The sequence below is a fragment of the Tripterygium wilfordii genome, chromosome 3 (genome assembly GCF_013401445.1).
Source record: "Tripterygium wilfordii isolate XIE 37 chromosome 3, ASM1340144v1, whole genome shotgun sequence".
In the NCBI taxonomy this organism is placed as follows: domain Eukaryota; kingdom Viridiplantae; phylum Streptophyta; class Magnoliopsida; order Celastrales; family Celastraceae; genus Tripterygium; species Tripterygium wilfordii.
Window position 1 is genome coordinate 3,830,738 of NC_052234.1, and position 22,846 is coordinate 3,853,583.

Here is a 22,846-nt window from a genome sequence, read left to right on the forward strand (position 1 = left end):
TCTATCCAACCCGTGAGGTGATATTGTGATTCTTGAGTGTTCCTCAACCCTATTTGCTTAGTGCAAACCTTGAGTGAACCATTTATACCGAACACTTGTAAAAGTCCCTTCATTGGGCAAAAACCTTGTTGAGGTTGAGTTTAAGGGAGTGCTTGAAACCCTTGGTTGTAAAGTTTGAAGATTATCTTGAAATCTTCAGTTTTAAGGGTGACCTAAAAACCCTTGTGAGTTTTGTGGAGCTCTTGAGAAAACCACATCCTTAGTGGAGGTTGAAAAATCCTAGGTTGGTGAACCTAGGTAGTAGATGTAGGAGAAGAGTCTTCGAACTACTATAAATTGCTGTGTGGACTTTCTTGATTGCATTGCTTGCTTGTTGATTGATTAAGTGTTTTGATTGCAGAATTTTCTGAACCACTAGTCTGTCCGTGCACTGTTCACATAGCTAAACTTTGAATTTTAATCTGAATTTTTGATATAGTATTCATTAGGGTGTTGTGATACTGCATACCAAATTTCATTGAATTCGGACTTGATTTGCTAGGTGAAATTTGAGTTGTAAAATCTGTGCACAGTGTGTTGTTTAAAAAATCTGTTTTTACAATTCCTTGATTATTTGATAATTGATCATTCACCATATTGTATCACATCTTGCATTCAAATGAATATTGATTAGGATAATCATTAAAGTTCAAATTTGTGTGCTAATTGTTAATTGACATTGATTTCCTTTTAAATTATAAAAAGAGATTCCTATCGGAATTTGGGGACACAATTCACCCCCCCTCTTGTGTTAAGTACGATCCATCAACATTACCATTTTCATCCATCTTATTCCTATAGACCCATTTTGTTCCTATAATGGTGTGGTCTTTAGGTTTAGGACAAAGAGTCCAAACCTTACTTCTCTCAAATTGTTCTAACTCCTCTTGCATGGCATACACCCAATCATCATCATGCAAAGCATCACGTACATTTTTAGGCTCTACTAAAGAAAGCATGGCAAAAGAGTTTAAAGGATTAGAATTAACCGTAGAGTCCCTTTTGGCTCTTAGTTGCCTTCCTTGATGCAAGTCTCCAATAATTAGTTCTTTTGGATGAGACTTCATCACCTTGTATTTGTGAACACCCGGTTGTTCCATAGCATTTTCAGCTTCTTTTGGTTCTTCGTTTCCCTCGGGTTCACCTTCACTTTCTTCATTTGGTGGTGTTTCTTCATTTGAGATATTCATCTCCCTTAAGTTCTCCACCAAAGGGACATCATCTTCATCTTCTTCTAGCAATTTTACTCCATGTGTACCTTCATTTTTGTGCTTCAAAGGATGTTCCAAATCTGAAAAATCATTTTCTACACGCACATTTGGAGCAAGTGTGGTCATATCATCGAATTTAACATTTACACTTTCTTCCACAATTTTAGTTCTAGAGTTAAATACTCTATATGCTTTAGATGATGATGAATATCCTAAAAATATTCCAATGTCACTCTTTGCATCAAATTTATCCAAATTGTCTTTGGTATTTAAAATAAAACATTTAGCACCAAAAACCTTAAAGTAATCTACTTTAGGTTTCTTGTCATACAAGAGTTCATAAGGAGTTTTCTTTAATCCTTTTCTAATGCTAAGTCTATTACTCACATAACATGCATTACTAGTAGCTTCGGCCCAAAAATATTTAGGAAGATTATATTCTAGAAGCATGGTTCTTCCTAGTTCTTGTAAAGTTCTATTCTTTCTTTCTACAACCCCATTTTGTTGAGGTGTCCTAGGAGCACTAAACTCGTGTTTAATACCAAAAGAAGCACACAAAGAATCAAAATTAGCATTTTCAAATTCACCTCCATGGTCACTTCTAATTTTTGAAACTTTTAAGTTATGCTCATTTTGCAATCTCCTAAGTAAGTTTTCAAAAGCATGCAATGCATCACTTTTATGCACAAGAAACAAACACCATGTAAATCTAGTATAATCATCCACAATAACAAATGCATAGTATTTTCCACCTAGACTCCTAACTCTACTAGGACCAAATAAATCCATATGTAACAATTCTAGAGGCCTAGAAGTACTAATATCAAGTTTAGGCTTAAAAGACTCTTTAGTTTGTTTACCCCTAACACAAACATCACAAACATGTTCAACATTGAAATTTAACTTAGGCAATCCTCTAATAAGTTCATTGGCACACAACTTTTTCAATGTAGACATTCCGATATGACCTAATCTTCTATGCCAATGCAAAGCATCATCATTCTTAGCAAGCAAGCAAGATATTTTAGAATTTTTCATAGCATCAAAATGCATTACATACATATCACCACTTCTACTTCCTAATTTCACAACATTACCATAAACATCAAACACATAACATTTATCATTTTTGAAAAGAATATCAAAGCCTTTATCGGCTAAATGACTAACACTCAATAAATTAAAAGATAAATTTTCAACCAATCTTACTTCACTAAGGGAGAAAGAAGAGTTACCTATGGATCCCAAGCCTAGGATCTTACCTTTGACCTTGTCTCCAAAGGTCACAAATCCTCCATTCTTCTTTGCTTCAAAGGATGTGAATAATGAAGCATCTCCCGTCATGTGTCTAGAACAACCACTATCCAAATACCATTTGCATGATTCGGATTTGGATTTTAAGCACACCTAGATAAACACATGTTTAATATACCTTAGGTATCCAAACTTTGGATCCTTTGGGGTTAGTAGCAATAAAGGCATATGCATCAATTTTGAAAGTTCTCATCACATATGCTTTCTTTTCAAAGTCATTCAACCCTTTAGGCACCCAAACCTTCTTCACATAAACTTTTCTCTTCCTAGGTGTAGTTCCTTTAGGAACATTAGCCTTACCCTTGGGGTAGATACCATTTTTGTTCACATTGACCGTGGCCTCCTTAGCCTCTAGGGTGTCCTTAAGTTTCATAGGATCATATCCTAATCCACTCTTGTCAAGATAATGTCTTTGAGATGCAAGAAGTTCATCCAATTTAGAAGAACTCATAGAAAATTTTGAAAATTGTTTTTCAAGCATATTGTATTTCTCATTGGCCATATCAAGCTCTTTTTGTAGAGAAGAAGAGTTAGGCATAATAATGCACTCATGATCATCCCATGTATCCAACTCACCTTCTAGCTCATGAATCCTAGCATGCAAAGCATCTAAGTCATGTGAATTGCTAGATGATGCAATGTTACTAGAATTAACACATGTTTTCAATTGATTTTTTAAATCCTCATTTTCTTGAACTAATGCATCAAGTGAAAAACATACATCATCATATTTAGATTTCAAATCACAACACTCATTTAGATGCATTTTTTCTACTTTAGAAAGTCTACTAACTTCTTTCTTAGCATGCTTGTGTTTATGCATCAATTTCTCATAAGCAATATAAAGTTCATCATAAACACAAGAGAGCTCATCATAAGAAGATTTAGAAGATGTTACCATCTCATCCGAATTTGATGAGGACACTTCCTCTTCCTCATTTGCCATGAGACACAAGTTGGCTTGGAGTTCCTCTTCACTATCACTTGAAGATGATGATGAAGAATCATCCCAAGTGGCCTTGAATGCCTTCTTCTCCTTCTTCCCTTTGTCCTTCTTCTTCTCTTTCTCTCTATATTCCTTATGCTTCTTCTTTTGAAGCTTAGGGCAATCGGCCATAAAGTGACCTACTTTGCCACACTTAAAGCAAGTACTCTTTTCTTTCTCTTTCTCCTCTCTCTTTTCTTTAAAAGCCTTTCTATTCTTGAATCCTCCACGTTTGTTCATCTTCAAGAACTTCTTGAAATGCTTAGCTAATAGGGCTGCTCCTATTTCACTATCATCATCACTAAAATCCGAACTAGTGTCACTATTGATCCTAAGAGCTAAGCCATTTTTCTTAGGTGGTGCATCTTCCTCATCTAATCTTGACATCTCCAACTCATGTGTCATTAGACTTCCTATTAATTCCTCTATCTTAAGCTTCCTAAGGTCTTTAGCCTCTTTAATGGCTACTACCTTATCTTTCCAAATCCTAGGTAAACTCCTAAGGATCTTTTGGACCTTATCAACTTCTTCATATGGTTTGTTCAAAGCTTCTAATTCATTACATATGCAAGTAAGTCTAGAAAACATCTCCCTAATGCTCTCACCCTTCTTCATTCTAAAGGTCTCAAACTCGGTGACTAGCATGTTTATCTTAGAGTCCTTCACTTGACTTGTTCCTTCATGCTTCAACTCTAACATATCCCAAATCTCCTTTGCACTCTTACATTGAGCTATGTAATCAAATTCACTCCTAATAAGTGCAATGTGCAAAGTGTTGATTGCCTTATTATTTAGGCTAAGTAATCTCTTATCTTCCTTAGTAAACTCACTCTTTTCCTTATCTACCATCTCATCACCCAAAAGTTTCCTAGGAACATAAGGACCATTCTCTACAACTTCCCACAAATCATAATCAATGGAATTTATAAAAATTTTCATCCTATTTTTCCAAAAACCGTATTGCAAGCCATTGAAAAATGGTGGTCTATTCATGGATAGGCCTTCGGCCTCACCATAAGAATTAATATTTGCCATAAATATGCCAAATAGGATATAACTCCTAGTTTTAGCTAACCTGCTCCGATACCAATTGACGGATCGAGTTTAACACAAGAGGGGGGGTGAATTGTGTCCCCAAATTCCAATTGGAATCCCTTTTTCAATTTAAACAAATTAATGGCAATTAACAAGTAGCACACAAATTTGGACTCTAATGATTTTCCTAATCAATATTCAATCCAATGCAAGATGTGATACAATATAGTGAATGACCAAATATCAAATAATCAAGAATTGCACAAAACAGATTTTCAAGCAACACACTGCACACAGATTTTCCAACTCAGATTTTACCTATCAAATGATGTCAAAATGCAACGAAATTTTATATGCAATGTCACAACACCTTAATAAACACTATATCAAAATTTCAGATCAAAATTCAAAGTTTAAGGTAGTCTGCTAATCTCGGACAGATTAGGGTTTTGAAAATCCTGCAGTTTGAAACAAGTAGTAAATATAAACAAGTAAACAAAGAAATCAACACAGCGATTTATAGTAGTTCGGAGACCCTTCTCCTACGTCTACTACCTAGATTCACCAACCTAGGATTTTCCCAACTCCACTAAGGTGTGGTTTTAAGAGACCCACAAAACTCCTTACACCAAGGGTTTCTAAGAACTCCCTCAAACTTCAATGTTTACAATTTCCCCTAACAAAGGGAATTTCTCAATGGGATTTTCAGCCAAGGTTCTCACAGGTTACCTCAAAGGTATTTGGTATGGAACTCTCAAGATTACAGCAACACTCTCAAAGATAGGATTTTAAGAACAAGAGAGGTTTAGATTGTAAGTAAACAAAGCCTAAAGGATATAGGAACTTCCCTTTTGCAAAAGCAAGAGTAGTGAGAAGTCCTTGATTGTAGAGGCTTGTATTGGAGAAGATTGTTGTAGCAAATAGCAAGAAGGCTTGATGATTGATGAACTTGATAGCAAAAGGTTTCTCTCAAGGATAATTTTTCAATTTGCTTCTCCAAGTTGTATGAAAGGGAAGATCCTCTTTTAAAGGCAATTCTCTCCTATGCTTGTAGCCATTGGATCAAACTTCAAGAGTTGATCTCTACCATCCATTGCAGCTCCTAATCTTGGTCATTGATGTTTTGAGCAAACAAATCTCCACCATAGAGCATATAGACGTTGCACATGCTCCTTTTTTTAAGTCAAAAATTGCAAGCAAGAAAGTTGTCTTATGCACAACCATTTGATCAATGTATGTCTTCAAATCTTGACCATTCAAACTCTCTTTAATTCTCAGCCATGGATGTAGATTGTACTATGCCATCTTGTCCCTTCATTTTGAATCAAAGACTTCAAAAGTGATCCCATAGTCAAGGATCTTGTTTGATTGCACCAACATAACTTTCTTGGTAGCACATGTCTTGAGTGAAAATGTCAAGGATCTTGTTTGATTGCACCAACCTAACTTTCTTGGTAGCACATGTCTTGAGTGAAAATGTCAAACAAGAATATATCACTAATGATAGAGAGGACAAGGTTTGTCCCACATGTTTGAAAAGAGTTGTATCTCCATGAAGACCACAACCAATAGCCTCAATGTTTGATTCATTCAACTTGATAAAGTGCCTTAGTGGAAAGTTGGCAAATATAGGATTTTTCATAGTTTCCTAGAGCTCCAAGCTCATTCTTAGAAACTGGACTTCGACCACTCTTGAACATACTGAATTCTGAGCCATATGAGACCACAATGATGATTAACCTACAAGGAAATAGGAGGTAGAACTCCCCAATTGCATGTAAGCTCAAAGAGCTTCATATAGAGCGCATAGGTTAATTACATTAGAAAAACAACCCAGAAAATTCATATTACTGCATGATAAATCATTTTATATGTATTAGAATGTCCATGTAAAATTTCATAACAATTGGAAATCGTTTGGTCACTCAACCAAGCAATTAGATCACTAATAGTAAAACCGATAAATTCTAAGTGTAAATTCAAAGTCATTTTGCAAACTCAGTGTAAATGACCTTTTCTCTTGAACTTTACTAAATCAAATATGTTCATAGTGATGAAACTAAGATGCACACGAAATTTCATTTAAATCGGAGTTCATTTGGTTCACCACGTTCACAAAGAACACATATGCACAAAATTAGGTAAAACCTAGTTTTGGCGGAATTTAAGCATATATACAAATATATATGTGATGCACTTAATTTCTCATGATTATAGTCCTAGAACATATATTAAGCCTTCATGTGCATGTGGTTCAAGTTTCAAGTCATTTCGACCTAAGTTGGTTAAGATATGATAATTGGAAAATTAATGCTCTAACTTAGTTCATGTATGTTTGTTTTCAAAACTTAATTTCCAGCACTATCTCAAAAATATATAGTCATTTAAATTCAATTCATATAAATCAAATATTGCTTTAATGTTTCATTATCATTTATAAATTATTTAATATCATCAAAATTAGACATATAGGACCATAGGTCCAACAGCCGACCCTTTAAATACACACATAGTGTGTGTTTTGTTGACACAGGTTTTGAGACACCGGTTGGCCTCTCTACTCTCTAATCTTTTCCACTAGTTTTGGTTTGTGTTCTTCAGGTTCTTGGAGAAAAGAGGACACCCTCTCAATCCAAGTTTGGGAATTGGTGCATACAGTGGAAGATCCGCAGGTTTGAGCTTAGTATCAAACTCACGAACTCCATCCTTCGTTCCTGATTATTAGAGATCAAATCAGAGAGATCTCAAGGTATATAATCTACTTACAATTAATTGATATATGGTTTATGCTATAGTGATTAGTATTTGATAAGAAATTTTTGAAACTTGTCTAGCTATTGTTTATGTCTATGAGGTCCTTATACGCTTCCACGAGTTGCATGTTTCCAACATTAAGATCATCAAGTAAGGTATTCTTCAAACTTTAGTTGATTTAGAGATTATCTCTCTCTAGCTCATTATAGTTCCACTTATCTCTTTTTGTTAATCTTTCAAGATTAGAATCTTAACTCAAATCTTTGAGTTAGAGGATCCTTAGAGGCTTAAAGAGAGTTTAAATCACTTCCATTTACTTGGTTTCTTCACCCTTGGTAAGTCTCCTAGACATAAAAACTTGTTATTTTTAATTTGGATAAATTAAAGTTCTAGGGTTTATGGGATTTACTGATTTTTTATTTCAATCGATCAAAGTGATATTTTTAGTAATCGATGTGTTGTGTATGGGTATTGCCTCAATGGATAGTACTTGAAAAACACTTGATGTGTAAGTGGATAGATTTGTGGATTTTTAAAAAATGCTAAAGAATAGAGGTGGGGCAATTCTACCTTTTTACTCTAAGCTACAATGTGTTGTGGAAGCCATTCCTTGGATGGCCATAACTTGATCTTTGATTGAATTGCCCTTGGCCACTATTTTGTTCTGTGTCATTGTTATGATCATGGTTTGATTCTTGGACTTTCATTGATTAAATTCCTAGTCCTTGTGTATTCTTGATTGTTGAAGTCATTGTGTTTCTTTGATTATGTTGCTAGAGTGGGTTGTGAAATCTTGTGATTCTTGGACTATTTCTTATAATTTTTGTTCTTGGTGTTTCCTTTGGAATTATTGGTCTCCCGGTTGTTTGTTACTCTTGACCTCTGCCATGGAAGAAGGTAGGTGCTTGTATTCATGGTTTTGGAAGTTGTTTGGAGATTTTTCAGATTTTTTGGTTTAATTAAATTATGATTTTATTTATAAGTATGCTTTAAATTGCATGAAATGAATTGTGACATATTTTGCTTGTACATGCTTGAGTGGGTTTGGTATCTCACGAGAGGGGTAGACAAGCGTGGATGAATTATTAAAAATTATTTTATTGGTTTAATTAAAGGGTATGTTTAATACACGTAGTTTGGACAATGAATTTGTGTAAATATATTCTATGTAGTTTGAAATACACATTAGAATTGGTTTTGTTTAAATTTGCATGATTTGGACAAATGAGAGGATAATGGGAGGTTGTTATGGAAATGGCATGGTTTGTCGTAATCGGGATTACAACACAAGTGTGCACTTGAATGTTTCATTACAACCTACCAGATGCATATGAAACCGCCACCAATTGATATTTATAGATGAAATTAGACGTCTGACAGTTAAGATATAGTCCACACACACACGCATATACATATAAGATTTATTGGGGCTCGGGGGTCTGATTATGTGCTGGGAAGGTGTCAGGCGTCCCACAACATCTACCCTAAACAAATAGTTGCCATATGAGATTTGGGGAATTCTAAGTGTTGTCATTCTACGAGCAATCTATATACCTATATAACAATATAATATATATATATATATATATAAAAGAAAGAAACTGTGGATCGGTCGGACTAAATGCTCCACTCGTGGTCTATACAATCTTATGGAGAAAGTACACGTGACTTCTGAGTGATGACATAAAGCCTTGCTATTGAGAAAATAATGCGAAATTGGAAATGCACATGCGACAACATACGATATGGGGATGATGTAGGAGTCACGAGTGAATGCAAGACGCGTAAAACACTAACTATTTTCAAGTGGTAAATAGGAAACAAAGATGTATGCAATACACGTTGAATGTTGCCTACCATGATGTGAATAAGTGTGGGATATGCGTGGGTGATAAATGCTTGTAAAATATGCAGCTTCAAAAGGAAGTTTTGTGCAAGGATCACAAGGAGAATGACTTTGATCTAATGATAATGATTCCTAGGATGCATCATTTCAAATGTGCCATCCGATTTTCACCTTCATGGTAATATTCAGTGGTTGTCGAAATATAACCCCATTTTTGTATTAAAAAGATACATTTTGAGTTTAGAAATTATACCTACCCATGAAGTGGTTGAACACGAACTCCGATCTTTATGTATCACTTCCTCTCCTTTTCCTTGCCTTTCTCATCTTCCTGGCAGGTACTCCTTCGTTGTCTCCCCGATTTCTTATCATTTTCCTATTTTCTCTTTTGGAAAAGTTCTCCCTTTCCTTCCTCTTGAAGTCCCCTTTTTTCAAGGGTTCTTCTCCTTCGAAAAGGGTAGAGGAAAGGATTTGAGCGTATGGAGGCAAAATGATTTTCACGAGTGGGCTTAAGCGGTCTTTATCGAAATTGGGAGAAATAACATTCAAAGTTACGAATGAAACTCGTCTTGGACAATAAAATAATGTCGAAGACGCGAGTAAGACTTGTGAAAGTAATGTCGGGAGATACTGATAATGAATTTTACTAGGTAAAATACTGCCCTGAATGAGTGGATGTGGGGGACACAGATGGGTTTCGTGAAACACTATCGAAATCTGGCTAAATATTGGGGGATACTATTAAAGAATTTTATCAAGTAAAGCACTAACCTGAATGGATGGTCATGGGGGCCACGAATGAGACTCGTTATGCACTCCCTCAATTTTGTTTGGCATTTAAGTTCAAATAATCTTATGAAGGAAATTTAAGAGACATGAGTTGGGTTTGTGATGCACTACTCAAGTTTTCCTTGAGTTTTAAACTCTGATGAACCTTGAATAGAATTAGAGGGATACGAGTCAGACTCTTAATGCGTGTAGGTGCTCAAATTATAATCGATGAAGATGGTGAGGTAGGCCACCAACAACCTACAAGACACGTAGGCACAAGACAAACAGAAAAACCTTGGCATTGGAGGGTGTCGGCCAAAAAAGCTTTGACGGTCAAGTCACCAAAGGGAGAAGCCAAAAAGAAGGATGCAATGGATGCAAATGTGTGACTGTGGAAGGAAGCGCGGCAGAGAAAGTGTTTAGGAAGAGAGAATGATGAAGTAAGATTTAGGCTAGAGAGAGCATAATCTCTGAGTGTGTTCAGATCGAACTACTTTCTTCTGGGAGAAGGAAAAGTTTACATAGGGAGTGAAGATGATGTCACACCATTTAAGGTTAGATATGAAGGATGATCTATAGTGAGATATTTTGAGAGAGGCGTGAATAAAAAATGTAGGCTGATAAGATTGGTAACAAAAGGAATGTGACTGATTGCGGCCTCTCCCTTAGAAATGTCTTTTGGCAATAGGTAATGACTCCAGTGATCCAAGGTGCACAACAGCATACAATTCTTTTTCATAGGTAGAGTACCATATACAAATGTCATTAAACCTCCCACTAAAGTAAGAAATAGGTCTTCCTTCTTGGATAAGGATAGCTCCAATCCCTATATTAGAATCATCACAGTTAACGTAAAACACAAGCTCAAACTTCGAGTTTGTCAAAACTTTTTTGCGCCTTCCCGATCCATGATCATATGATATTTTATCTATTTTTATATCTCGCTTTATCCTTATTTTTGTCTCTATGTATTGGAATGAGCATGAATATTAAATAAGTACTCTTGATTTTTTGTTATAGGTTAATTGTACAAAAGTGGTGGAAAAGGCTTTCATAGACCAATCAAAGAAGGCCACGAGTTCAAGACTTATTTTAAGCTCAAGCAAAGTCAAGACAAAAAGTAATAAAATAAGGAGTTGACTTGTATTAAAATTGAAGGAAGTGGCCTTGAGGTTGTGGAATTTTGGTCAAAGACGGATCCACGTGAAGAAGACAAAATAAGGAAAGAAAAGTAGGAAATCGAAGGGAATTATTGGTTTTCTTTTAATACAGTTGAAGGAAGTCTGTACGAGATTAGATGGAGATGCACAACAAGGTTTTCTTTTTTTTTGGCCGCTCGAGCGGGTCAGAATATACATGCGGGAACATCAGTTTGATTTTTGGCCGCTTAAGCAGTTAGGGACGCTCAAGCAAACCCCGACGTTGACAAGTGCAGATTCTGATATTTTTAGGTTTTCTATTTTCCTAGCCCTAAGACAAAAATAGGGGTACCACGAAATTAGTTAGGACACATTTTTTTTCTGCGTTTTTGGGCTGCAAACATTTTTCTTCTCCAAGGTTTTGCAAGGAAACAAAGGATTCAATACTTTCTCCCAACCTCAATTCCATCAATTCAAAGGGTTTTTCTTCATCTCTCTACAATAGTTTCTCTTTTTTAGATTTGTTCTTGCTTCTTGGATGATAGGTTATAACTAAACCACTTTGCTAGGGCTTGATATAGCATAGTATGAATATTGCAAGTATTTCAATTTAATGAATGCATAATTTTGGTTCAAAGATTCATGTCTTTAATTATCATGCTTAATATATTGTTTATTTGATTACTTGATCATCAATTGAATGTTCAACTAGGCTCATTTAGCTAAGACTAAGGAACGAACCATTCATGTGCTCTAGTGGAATCGGAATTAAGGTAATCAATTGTCAAATTCCGTGAACAAGGTCTAGGGGATTGGTTGGTTGTCATATTCTTTTTAGACCTTAATGAGTTATTAACTACGGGTTAACGACTGCGAATAAATAGGATTAATCCATTCTTAATAATATTTGTTGACACCGTGAAGAAACAAACCAACATATTTAAGAAAGAATCAACCCTTCAATTGCAACCATAATTGTGTGCGTGTTAATTGAATACTTGTGATAGAATTGTTAGGTGAAATCAGTGCCCTGGGTTTCTTCTCATATTGATATCTCGAAAAATATGAATTTGTTTCTTGTTAGTTTAGTTTAATTTCATCATAAATATTTTCGTTCTTCACCAACTCTCATTCGGACATCAAGTTAGGTACATTAAATAGATTAAATTATTCTCTGTGGGATCGACCTCATACTTGCCTACACTGTGCTATTCGTCGACTTTTGTGCCCTTGTGTGAAATATTACATCAAATTTTTTGCATCCTTGCTAGGTACTGATTTTAGTTTAATTATGCACTTAGCTCTTTTTCTTTTAATTATCCAGGTTGTATGCAAGGCAGACAAACGCTCATTGAAAGGAGAGTTAGAGAATTTGCAATGGTGTGATTTTGATGAGGCATGGGTATAATTTTGATGGGGCATGGATAAAAATGTGTACACAACAATGCAATTTTGTTGGGTGCATAGGGGAACGGAACATGGGTGGCCTCCATGTTGGCTCCAACACACGGGCCCCACTTATATCACACTCAAAACTACATAAAAATAAATACTGAGTCTCACCTCTATTACACCAAAAATCAAGCCAAGAAATTTATACTATTGTACCAATACATTTTGTTGGCTCAATCATATCATTAAAATACCCAACCACATCAACAAACACATCCTCCAACTCATTTTGTTGATCCCAACAAAACCACACCAATGTGCTTGCTCTTTCAGCCTTACATCGATTACATCGAAGGTTAGGAACAAAAATCAAGGAAGCGAAAGTAAAGAAAAATCTTCAACTGACAACAAGAAGATGGCAAAAATTGTGCAAGCTGAGACAATAAGCGACCTTGACATTCCCACCATTCCGTTGTCTCCTTCATGCATCACACTTCCGACGACAGTTGGAAACTACAAGCATAAGACCATTCACTTTAATATGATGCCTCCTTTTCATGGTCTAAGTTCGAAAGATCCAGTTAGTCACATTCATGAAATTTTTAACATAGTTTCTATCATGTCATTGACTACAGAGGTTACTAAGGAGTACTTAAGGATGAAGATTTTCCCTTACACTATGAAGGATAAAACAAAGATGTGGCTCAAAGGCTTGAGGTCGGGTTCACTGACTACATGGATTGAGGTATAGAACAAATTTTTAGAAAAACTTTTCTCAACACAAAAAATGGATGCTCTAAGGAACAAGATCATGCAATTCGAACAACAACTGGATGAGTCGTTTTCTGAGGTATGAAAAAGGTTCAATAATCTGTTAACTCAATGCCCCCATCATGCTTTACTTTTACTAGTGTTGATGCGTATTTTCTACATGGCACTGATAGTTCCTAGCAAGACTGCAGTCAATAATTAAGCAGGGAGATCCATCAAGAACAAGACTCCAGCAGAATGTCAAATTTTATTTGACAAAATCTAGCAATTGAGACCCAATACTCAGAACTGAGAGGTAAGCGAGTTTGTGCTTATGAAATCTCTAATTATAACTCTTTTGCACCAAAATCGCAAGTTGATGTCATTACTAGCAAGTTGGACATGCTTCTAGCAATGAATGGCCATACAGTTGAACAAGAACTATGTGATATGCCATATTCTTGACCTTGCTACCATTACATGCCCTCAAGGAGTGGATTTTCCGGAGTTTGTGCAAGAACAAGCCAACATGATGAACTCCTACAACCGAAATCCAAGTTTTATTCCCTACTCTAACTCTTACAATCCAGGTTTCAGGGCACATCCAAACTTTTCTTCGAAAAACACGCAAAATCAAGCAAATCCACCTACCACCACATTGGAGGACATGATGCGATAGTTGGCAATTAGTCAACAAAAACTAGAGGCACAAGTGGGTCAAATCGCAAGGGCAATAGATCGATGGGAGGTTGGAAAGTTTTTAAACCAAACAGAGATCAATCCAAACAATAGTTAGCAATGCATGACTATCACACTTTTTGATGAGCAACAAAGCCAAGTTGTTACAAAGTTGGAAGAGCAAAAAAATAATAATGACAGAGAAAAAAGTTAAAATAGTTCATTTTATCTCTAACCATTAATTATAATAAAGAACATGAAAATTGATAGTAATTTTATTACAACTATATAAGAGTAAATATAACTATATTTAGAAACTATTTCTATAATTAATTCTCTGAAATGCCATTAGGCTATTTAAAGAGTATTTTTATTATGTTATGATTGCTCTGATAAGATGATATGAATGCCTAATCAAAATGGTAACGGTTAAGTCTGCTTGGCATGTCACTAGGCAGAGTAATATTTTCAATCCAGTTTATGACTATATTTGGCATGACCTAGTTCCAAACAAGATTTTCATCCTCATGTGAAAAGTCTTAAATAATAAGTCGTTTGTGGATGAAAATATTAAGAAAAAAGGTATTAGTCTTGTTTCAAAATGTGATTGATGTACTAATTTTCCTCAAGCTAAAATGGTGGAACATGTTCTGGTGGAAGAGACCATTGCTTGTCAAGTATGGTCCTTCTTCTGTAATTTTTTTGGTCTCAATTTTAGTAGAAATGCTCTTTTATTAAGACTTACAACTTGGTGGCAGCACAGAAACAAGACGTCAATCATTGGGGCTTTGGCCTACATGATTCCTGCTTTTATTTGTTAGAATTTATGGTATGCTCGCAATAAATGCAGGTTTGAACAAATTCGGCTTACTGGTGGGCAAATTATTGATCAAATCATAGTGCAATTCCAGTGCAAAGCCAAGACTTCGAATATGGATCTCAAATATTCAAATGTTAGTCAGCTCTTCCACATTCCTATGAGAGCTAGCAGCAAAGGTAAGGTTTCTATTCTTTACTGGAACCCTCCTCCTCACGATGTTACTATAATTAATTGTGATGGCAATGCCTTGAATAATCATGGAGATTTAGGAGGTCGAGGTGTTATTAGAAGTAGCTCTAGCATTTTTATGGCTACCTTTTCTAATTTTTATGGCTTTAACTCCATTACCATTGCTGAGATGATGGCTATATATGAGGGAATAAATCTTGCTACTTCCTTAGGGCTCTCAAACCTGCTTGTTGAATCTGATTCATTAATTGTTATTAACATTCTTTCTGAGAGCATGAGTTGCCCTTGGAATCTGATATACTTGAAGAGAGCTATAGCCAAAAACTATATGTCGCTGGACATCAGCTTCAAACATTTATATAGGGAGCTCAATGGTGCTGCAGATTTCCTGGCTTCCAAAGCATCCAACAATAAAGTTTCTGTAGTCTATGATAGTTTCTATAATCTCCCTGCTACCGTTAAAGGTCTGCTCCAGATGGATAGGTTGGGGATCCCAACTTTTCGTATCAGAAAATAGGCTTCTTGTGGGTTTTCTGCTCGTTGTTGTGTGGTTGGTTGTGCTTTTGTTGTGTGTTTTTCTTCTTGTTGCCGAGGTCAGGTTCATACCCCCTCGTTTCTTGTAAACCATCAAAGAGAGGCTTTTTCTCTTCCTTGATTAATTAAATTCCAGGCTAAGCCCTTTTCTTAAAAAAAAATGTATTGTTTGTCCTGTACTATTGATGAACCAATAACAATTTTTAGGCTGAGGATAATAAGTATTTTAAAATTAAGAAGTGCTAAGATCTTATTCAAAATCAACTATGCTACAAAATAAATTTAATCAATTAGCAAACATTGTATGTTAAAAATAACGTACAAGAACATATTATTGAACACACATTTATAATAATAAATTTTGCAAGTTCAAGGACAAGCTAAGATGAAATCCCTTATGAATTTTTCCGTATACCCACTCAAAGATTCGTCTTAACCCCCTCACTCCCTAGTCCCTAACTGATGCATGGCGGCGTGATAAAAAGAACTGTTACTTGACCAGTTGATTCAACACACAAATGTCAAGAATAAGTCTACTTAAATCTATTGATTCGTCACACGAATACCAGATTTAATGTTTCAAGACTTTGTTGATTCTAAAGAATATCAAAGAATTGAACATAAAAGGCGGCTCACCTCTATAATTTTTATCCAACTCAAAAACTGAAATCTCAATAACGGTTACAACCTTAAATGGTAAATAAAACGAAACCATAATCAAACCTAGACACTTTTAATGAAAAATAAATACTTAAAAGTAAATGAATAAAATTATTCCTAATTAAAAAATACTGAAATCCTAAAAATAATGCTAATTGATTCACAAATAATACATATTTTAAAATATCAAAATCAAATATTTCAATGTGCATCATGAACACTCAAGAAAAAGCTTGGTAAAGGCATATCAAATAAAAAGCTTCATAAAAGGCTAGGAATTAAAAAAGTTGATAACTAATTCAAAAGGTTGCAATAGAAGTCAACATCCAAAATATGACCAGTTATAGAAAAAAAAAAGCACAAAAACGCGCGTGCGGCAATTATAAACTGTCTCTACAAAAGCTTCGCACTTCCATACCATCCAAAAAAGCTCACCATGCCTGCAAATTAAATAATCCAGATTAAATTTCATACCAAGTGAAGCAATTTTGTACAAACCAAACCTAACAAAATTAAGGGTTTAGGGTTAAAAAATTAAAAACATAAAAAGGAAATTCACTCTTTTTTTACTGCCTTAATTGGCTTGGTTATTTTCTAACCCTAGTTAATGTTTAACATGCAGTGTGCCTAATTTGGGACAACACAACCACGCAACAAACATTCCACGTGTCCTTCACAAATATTAAAATACTGACGAAGTGAAAAAAAATGACAATAAAAGGTGTCAGTTCAAATTTAAATGTGCGGTCCCATGTGTCCAGCCTCCAACTTCTACTACGATACATGCATTATTGCATGTAAAAGGTCCTTCTAAGACAAAAAGAAAGTAAGAAAAAAATACCAACAAGATCGGTGATTTGATTGCCGATCAATTGAGTTAGACATAATGTGTACTCAAAGTTTAATTCTAATAAAAAAATATATTTCTCAACGGTATTTTAAAAAAAAAGAAAAGAAGCATGCAGCCCTTAAATTTAGGCAATTTGTTTCGACTGTTGGATTACAAACATATATAACAATTCATATGTTTACTTCAGATTTTTTTTAAAAAAAAAAAGAGCCTAAAATAATTAGAAAAATTCACACAAATAATAAGAAATTCAGCCTCGGATCAATTAATAAAATAGTGAGAATATTTGTTGGAAATTCTCTGGTAAAACACAAGGAATAATTGTGTATATATAATTTAACTTTTAATAAAATATGTAAGAATAATTGTTTACACAATCTCCTTTTCAATAAAATATGCAAGAATAATTGTGTGTGTATATATATATATATATGTATATATATATATATATTAATAAAGTATTGCATCAAGACATAGGACAAGAAATGAAACAAAGCCACCACGGGCAGTCCAAAAAAGAATAAAATGTTTGGATTAAGAATGCAATGCAATGCACTCGTGACTCTGCCACCCCAAAAAGAGCAAACATAAAAACAACATGACAAGAAATCAAACACAAATGATATGTCCAACTCATCATCACTGCCCCGTGACCTCCATGCAAAGACCCACTGGTGTGTCAGAAAAATCATCAAAAAATAGACCATCATGATAGTAAAAGATGCATTTACCAATAAAACTAAGATTTCGGTGTAATTAGGTAATGATTTTAAAAAGCATGTCAACTCTACCTGTACTTTAGTTCTAACCTTCTTTGATTTTCTTCTTCACTGAAAATTATGGTTGTCGGCGGAGTAATATTAATATTCGCTCTCTGAATTCAAGGAGGAGGAGGAGGAACCTATTTCAATGCCATGCTGATGTGGTTGTTGAATATGTTGACCAGCTCCTCCAGCAGTACCACTCTTGCTTCTAACAATTTGACCAACACCTAGAAAGTCTCTGGTCAACCTGTCTGACCCACCGCCAGAGCTCAAATTCACATTATAGTTCTCTTGATCTGAACCAGCTTTGTTGTCATTAGGGTTGTAAGAAACAAATGGGTTTTCTCCGAATATGGAAGAATTACCAGAAGCTGCAGCAAATGAGTTCATTAGGTCTTGTAGATGACTCTCGTGGTTTAAACTTTCTCCATATATACCACCAAAGCTAGCACCACTACCACTAGTAGTATTACTTGAAGAAGAGCTAACAAAGCTTCTCATCAACAATGAGGATCCATTGTTGTTGCTTGAAGTAGTAGCGGAGCTTGAACCCATTTGAGATGCCTTTTGAAGCAATGCAGTGGCTGACATGTGTGGAATTACATTGGTGTTTTGAAATAATGAGGAGCTGAAGAGAGAAGGAACAGCAGAGCTGATTTGTTGATGATCTCCGCAGATTAAACCGCCACCAGCATTGTCATTTTGGGCGTCGAAAGGATCAGATACAAGCAAGCCTGAAGACGGTACACCATTGATACTGTTCTTAGAATTGTTGGTGTTGCTTGTTGTGCTGCTACCACCATTGGAGGGAAAGCCATTGGAGGGAAAGCTTAGGTGGAAGAGATTGGTGTTATTTGTGTTGGCTTCGATATCATGAGGAGCAAACTGCATTAGTCCATGAAATGGCTGCTGCCTGGTGTTTTGGGTTTGAGATTGGTGTGATAGTACTCCTTCATGAAGATAGGATTGGTTTGTTTCTTGCATGAAGAACGGAGAGAAGGACATGGGCTGTTGTTGTGGAGCTCGAAATGGTGATGATGAAGAACCCATTGATGGTGGTAGGAGATGATCGAATCGTCCTCCACTATGGTCTGTACCTCCACCGAGCCTTAAGACGTCATGACTAGCATGGCTTGTTGAATCTTGAAATTGGGAGTCCACGTGAGATGATGGTAAGCCTAAGCTCATGTTGTTAGTGGTGTTGTTATTTCCATACAAATGGCTTCCAATGGTGCTCAAAGAGGTTTGAGGGTTTCTTGCATTCTCTTGTGCCAATGCAGCACAAAAAGCCCTATGAGTGAGTAAACTGTCACGCCTGAAACAATCACATAAATATATTGACAAAGTCAGTAAATTTGAATAGAAATCATGTCTTCTAGCAAGTAATTCACAACTACAAAAATTGCACAATTTAGAATATATATATATATATATACACACACGTACACATACATATATGTGCATGTTAAGCACAAAATTAAATATATCATAAAATAATTGCAATTAATATATAGTTCAAGTTTGATAACATTTTGTGTTGTGAGAGGCCACCAAGAAATGAACCATATATAGTAGGAAGTAGGTCTAAAAGGCAAGTAGGTAGGGGAGAGTACAATGACAACTAAGTTTCCATAGAAAGAAACATAATTAATAATGTTAGGTATGCATAGAAGAAGAATTTCACTACAACTCATCAACAAAAATGATTAATTACCATGTATGCATAGAACAAGAACTGGGTGTCCAATAAATGCACCAAAGAGAATATATTCAACATATATATACATGAAAAGAAATCAATCAAAGAATCCCCAAGTGAGGGGTCCATGGGAATCTCTGAGAAATGCTTTCAACAATGGAAATTAAGAAATTCAAGAACCATCATATATAATTACACATTCCCTTTTGAACTCCAATCTTCAATCAATGCCACTCAAAAATTTCAATTGTGTTAAGAGAGAGAGATATGTAGAGTGAGAGAGTGAGAGAGTGAGAGGGGGATTGGCTAGAGCCACTAGACTAAACGTTATCATGAAAGTGGTACCTGCAAGTGTCACAGAGCAAATAAGAACAAACATGGCATATAACACAACAAAACACACAGCAAGCTCTCTCTCTCTCTCTCTCTCTCTACATAGCATACCAACACTTGAATTCATTAATAAAATTATAAGAAACCAAAACTGGCGGCACTTCCAATAAAAATAAACACATAATTTACAAGTACTTTCCTTTTAATTTCATTTTAAAAAAATTTCCAGGTATCTGGAGATTGAGAGAAAGACAAGTGAATCAAATCAAATCAAACACAGTTGCAGGAAGAAAAAAAAAAAGTTTCAATCTTTAGAATCTAAACCCTATTACGAAAAATGGATTTGATGAAGTTTTAATGTAGATACCTTGAGAAGAGAGTGCCACAGTCACATCTATACTCTCTAGTGCCACAAGTCTTAGAATGTGCCTTCCAATCAGACTGCACAGCATACCTCTTTGAGCACTTCTCACACTTCCACTTCTTCTCACCATGTTTTCTTGAATAGTGTTTCTTGATCCCAGTGAGGTCACCAAGAGCCCTAGAAGGGTCATGGTGGACACAAGTGGGTTCAGGACACAAATACACTTTCCTCTTCACTTCTTTTGTTGTCTTCTGCCTAAGCTTCCAAGGGAGGTTGTGTCCTCTTCTGTGGAGTTGTAGGTTTTGCTCCCTCTGAAATCCTTTGTTGCATACCTCACATATGAACCTGTTTGTGGCCATTAGTGTCTTGGGAGATAGTGCTATCACTTCTGAATCTGGATCTGTACTCAATGGTTACAAACAACATTATAAAATTCAACACATTAATTAGAGAAACAAGAAAAGGAAGGCTATGATTGTATTTAACAACATAAAATTCAAAACTAGGGTTTAACTAATTTCATTTCTTGAAAGAGATTTTGATAAACAAAAACAAGAAAACAAAACTTGTATAGGATTATCAAGAACATGTCCACTAATTTAACTTAAAACTAATTTTATATAAATATACAGATAAAATCTTTGATACTTGCTTGGTGTTCCAGGCTGGTTTCTTCTTTTCTTTTGGGGCGGCGGAGCAGGAGCTAAACTTGAAGAATTTGGAGTAGTAGTTGAGGAATGTTGTTGTGTCATCTGGAGGTTTTGATCCTCTTCTCTTGAGATTCCGAAGAACGGCACCGACACCGATGAAGAAGGAGCAGCCATATCTTTCAATGAGTGCCTAAATCAATTTCTTCAGCTATTTATAATCTTCTTCTATCTTACAAAAAGCAATTCAACTACGACAACCCCCACATCAGAAACAAAAAGATTTCCTCTTGAATTTTATATCTCAAAAAGGCGATTGGGAGCTTATGAGGATGGATTGATGAGAACCCTAAAAGAGGAAAAAGAGCTCTAATGAAGCAAAAGAGATGTAGAGGAAGAAAGAAGAAAAGAGGGGGAGCAACCCATAAAAATATTATAAATCTTTTTTCTTCTTTTTCTCCAATTTATTTTTTATAAATGCCAGATTTTGAATACTTGAGGTTACTTTGATTTGGTGTCATGCAGATACACCAACACATATTACACAACCTCTCTCTATATTTATATATGTAATTATATTTCTTTTATTAAATTTCTTTATTTTGTTTCAAAACATTTTCCAGATTTTGCCAATACTTTGCTGTGCTTTAAATGAGATTTACAATTAAAAAAATTAATTAAGAGAGAGAGGGAGGTGAATCATATATGGGTCGGTGGACCCAATCCATCTCTCTTGCAGACAAACTTTTCTTCATCAGTCAGCTCTCTCTTTCTCTCTCTCACTCATTAGTAGGCTTCTCAGTAAAAACATTATAACTATTTAAATACATTTTCTAATATTCAATTAACAATTATCTATACTCATTATTAAAATATAAATATCAAAACATTTTAGGGATAATAAGGAAAAAAAGTATATATCGATAATATATTTTGACATAATTCTAGGATAGCTACCAACCTATAGCAACCCCTTCTTTTCTTTGGGTTGAATTCAAACAGGTTGTGCTAATCTTGATTAATAGCAGGAATTTTTCAAATTAAAAATATAAAAATACATAAATTCATGGATCATTGAAATCTATATTCGAAGCAATATTTCAGGATATTCATGATTAACTTGAACATAATTTCAAGATAGCTAAATTTCTTCAAACAGCTTGAAGCCAGTAAATTATAGCTACACTTTATACCCCATAAAACTTCCTTCTAATGACAAATAACAAAACTTGAATTAGTATATTTGTTCAAACATTTCTATATTATTAATATAGTGAGTATTATGAATTATGAAAAATTTCTAATTATTATTTATGTTTATTAAATATATATTTAAAAATTTATTATATTGAACCAATTAGAACCCGATCCAACTCTAGTTGAACTACTGAACTATGAATCAATAAAATTTTCACTTCGAAAACCGGTTCGATTTTTATAACCTTGAAAAAGGGACTAATTGGAAACATTTGAGGGAATATAAAGATATTCAAGACAACAGTCTTAATCGTAATCAACAGTACGTGTTTACAAAAACTCACAATTCATTAAAAGTCTAAAGCCAAAAAGATTTAAGAAATATAATTAAGATACTTACAATTTTTATAAAATTTGAAAATAGTCGTCAACCTACCGTAACCCTCTTCTTTTTTCTGGGCTATGTAGACAAACAGTCTTAATCATGATCATTAACCAATATGCGTTTCTCAAATCCATGATTTAAGTATAGAAATTCACAGTTTAATAAAGTATAAAACTAAAAAAATTCAGGAAATATAATGATGCATACATTTTAGGTATAATTTGAAAGACGCTCGATCGCCAGTCGACCGTAATCCTCTGCTATTATTCTTGAAAATTATGGACAAACAATCTTAATCGTGATCATTAACCAGGAAGTGTTTCTCAAGTCCAACATATAAAATTACAAAACTTTAAAGATTATTAAGGCCTAAACACAATTTAGGGAATAAAAAGAATACATACAATTTTGATATGCTTTGAAGATGCTCGCCCTATCACAATCCTCTGTTTTTCTCCGATCCGATCCTACAGAAACAGTCCAAATCGTA

At 34.9% G+C, this 22,846-nt stretch overlaps 1 protein-coding gene, 1 non-coding gene and 1 pseudogene across 3 annotated transcripts; 1 reads left to right on the forward strand and 2 right to left on the reverse strand.

Moving 5' to 3' along the window:
* Positions 1–22,846, forward strand: part of LOC119995536 — a 198,402-nt pseudogene that overhangs the window by 59,097 nt on the left and 116,459 nt on the right.
* On the reverse strand, positions 13,278–13,385 carry LOC119995737. The gene has a single exon (XR_005467698.1). It is a non-coding gene; the product is annotated as a small nucleolar RNA R71 (small nucleolar RNA).
* On the reverse strand, positions 16,287–21,151 carry LOC119990034 (protein indeterminate-domain 5, chloroplastic-like). 2 transcript variants are annotated; one of them, XM_038835846.1, is made up of 4 exons: positions 20,780–21,151; positions 20,131–20,527; positions 17,777–19,046; positions 16,287–16,557 (listed from the first exon to the last, which is right to left on the reverse strand). In XM_038835846.1, the coding sequence occupies exons 1-3, from the start codon at positions 20,949–20,951 to the stop codon at positions 17,828–17,830; spliced, it is 1,788 nt and encodes a 595-aa protein (XP_038691774.1). In that variant the 5' UTR covers positions 20,952–21,151; the 3' UTR covers positions 16,287–16,557; positions 17,777–17,827. The 2 variants fall into 2 exon arrangements, with proteins under 2 accessions (XP_038691774.1, XP_038691783.1); XM_038835855.1 differs by having other exon boundaries at positions 17,759–19,046.

Excerpts from the sequence above, each read along its gene's own strand:
- LOC119990034 (XM_038835846.1), bottom strand. The coding sequence starts at position 20,951 with ATGGCTGCTCCTTCTTCATCGGTGTCGGTGCCGTTCTTCGGAATCTCA. Across the intron at positions 20,528-20,779 it reads AAACCAGCCTGGAACACCAA|ATCCAGATTCAGAAGTGATA; the intron begins GCAAGTATCAAA and ends CATTGAGTACAG. Across the intron at positions 19,047-20,130 it reads TGTGGCACTCTCTTCTCAAG|GCGTGACAGTTTACTCACTC; the intron begins GTATCTACATTA and ends TGATTGTTTCAG.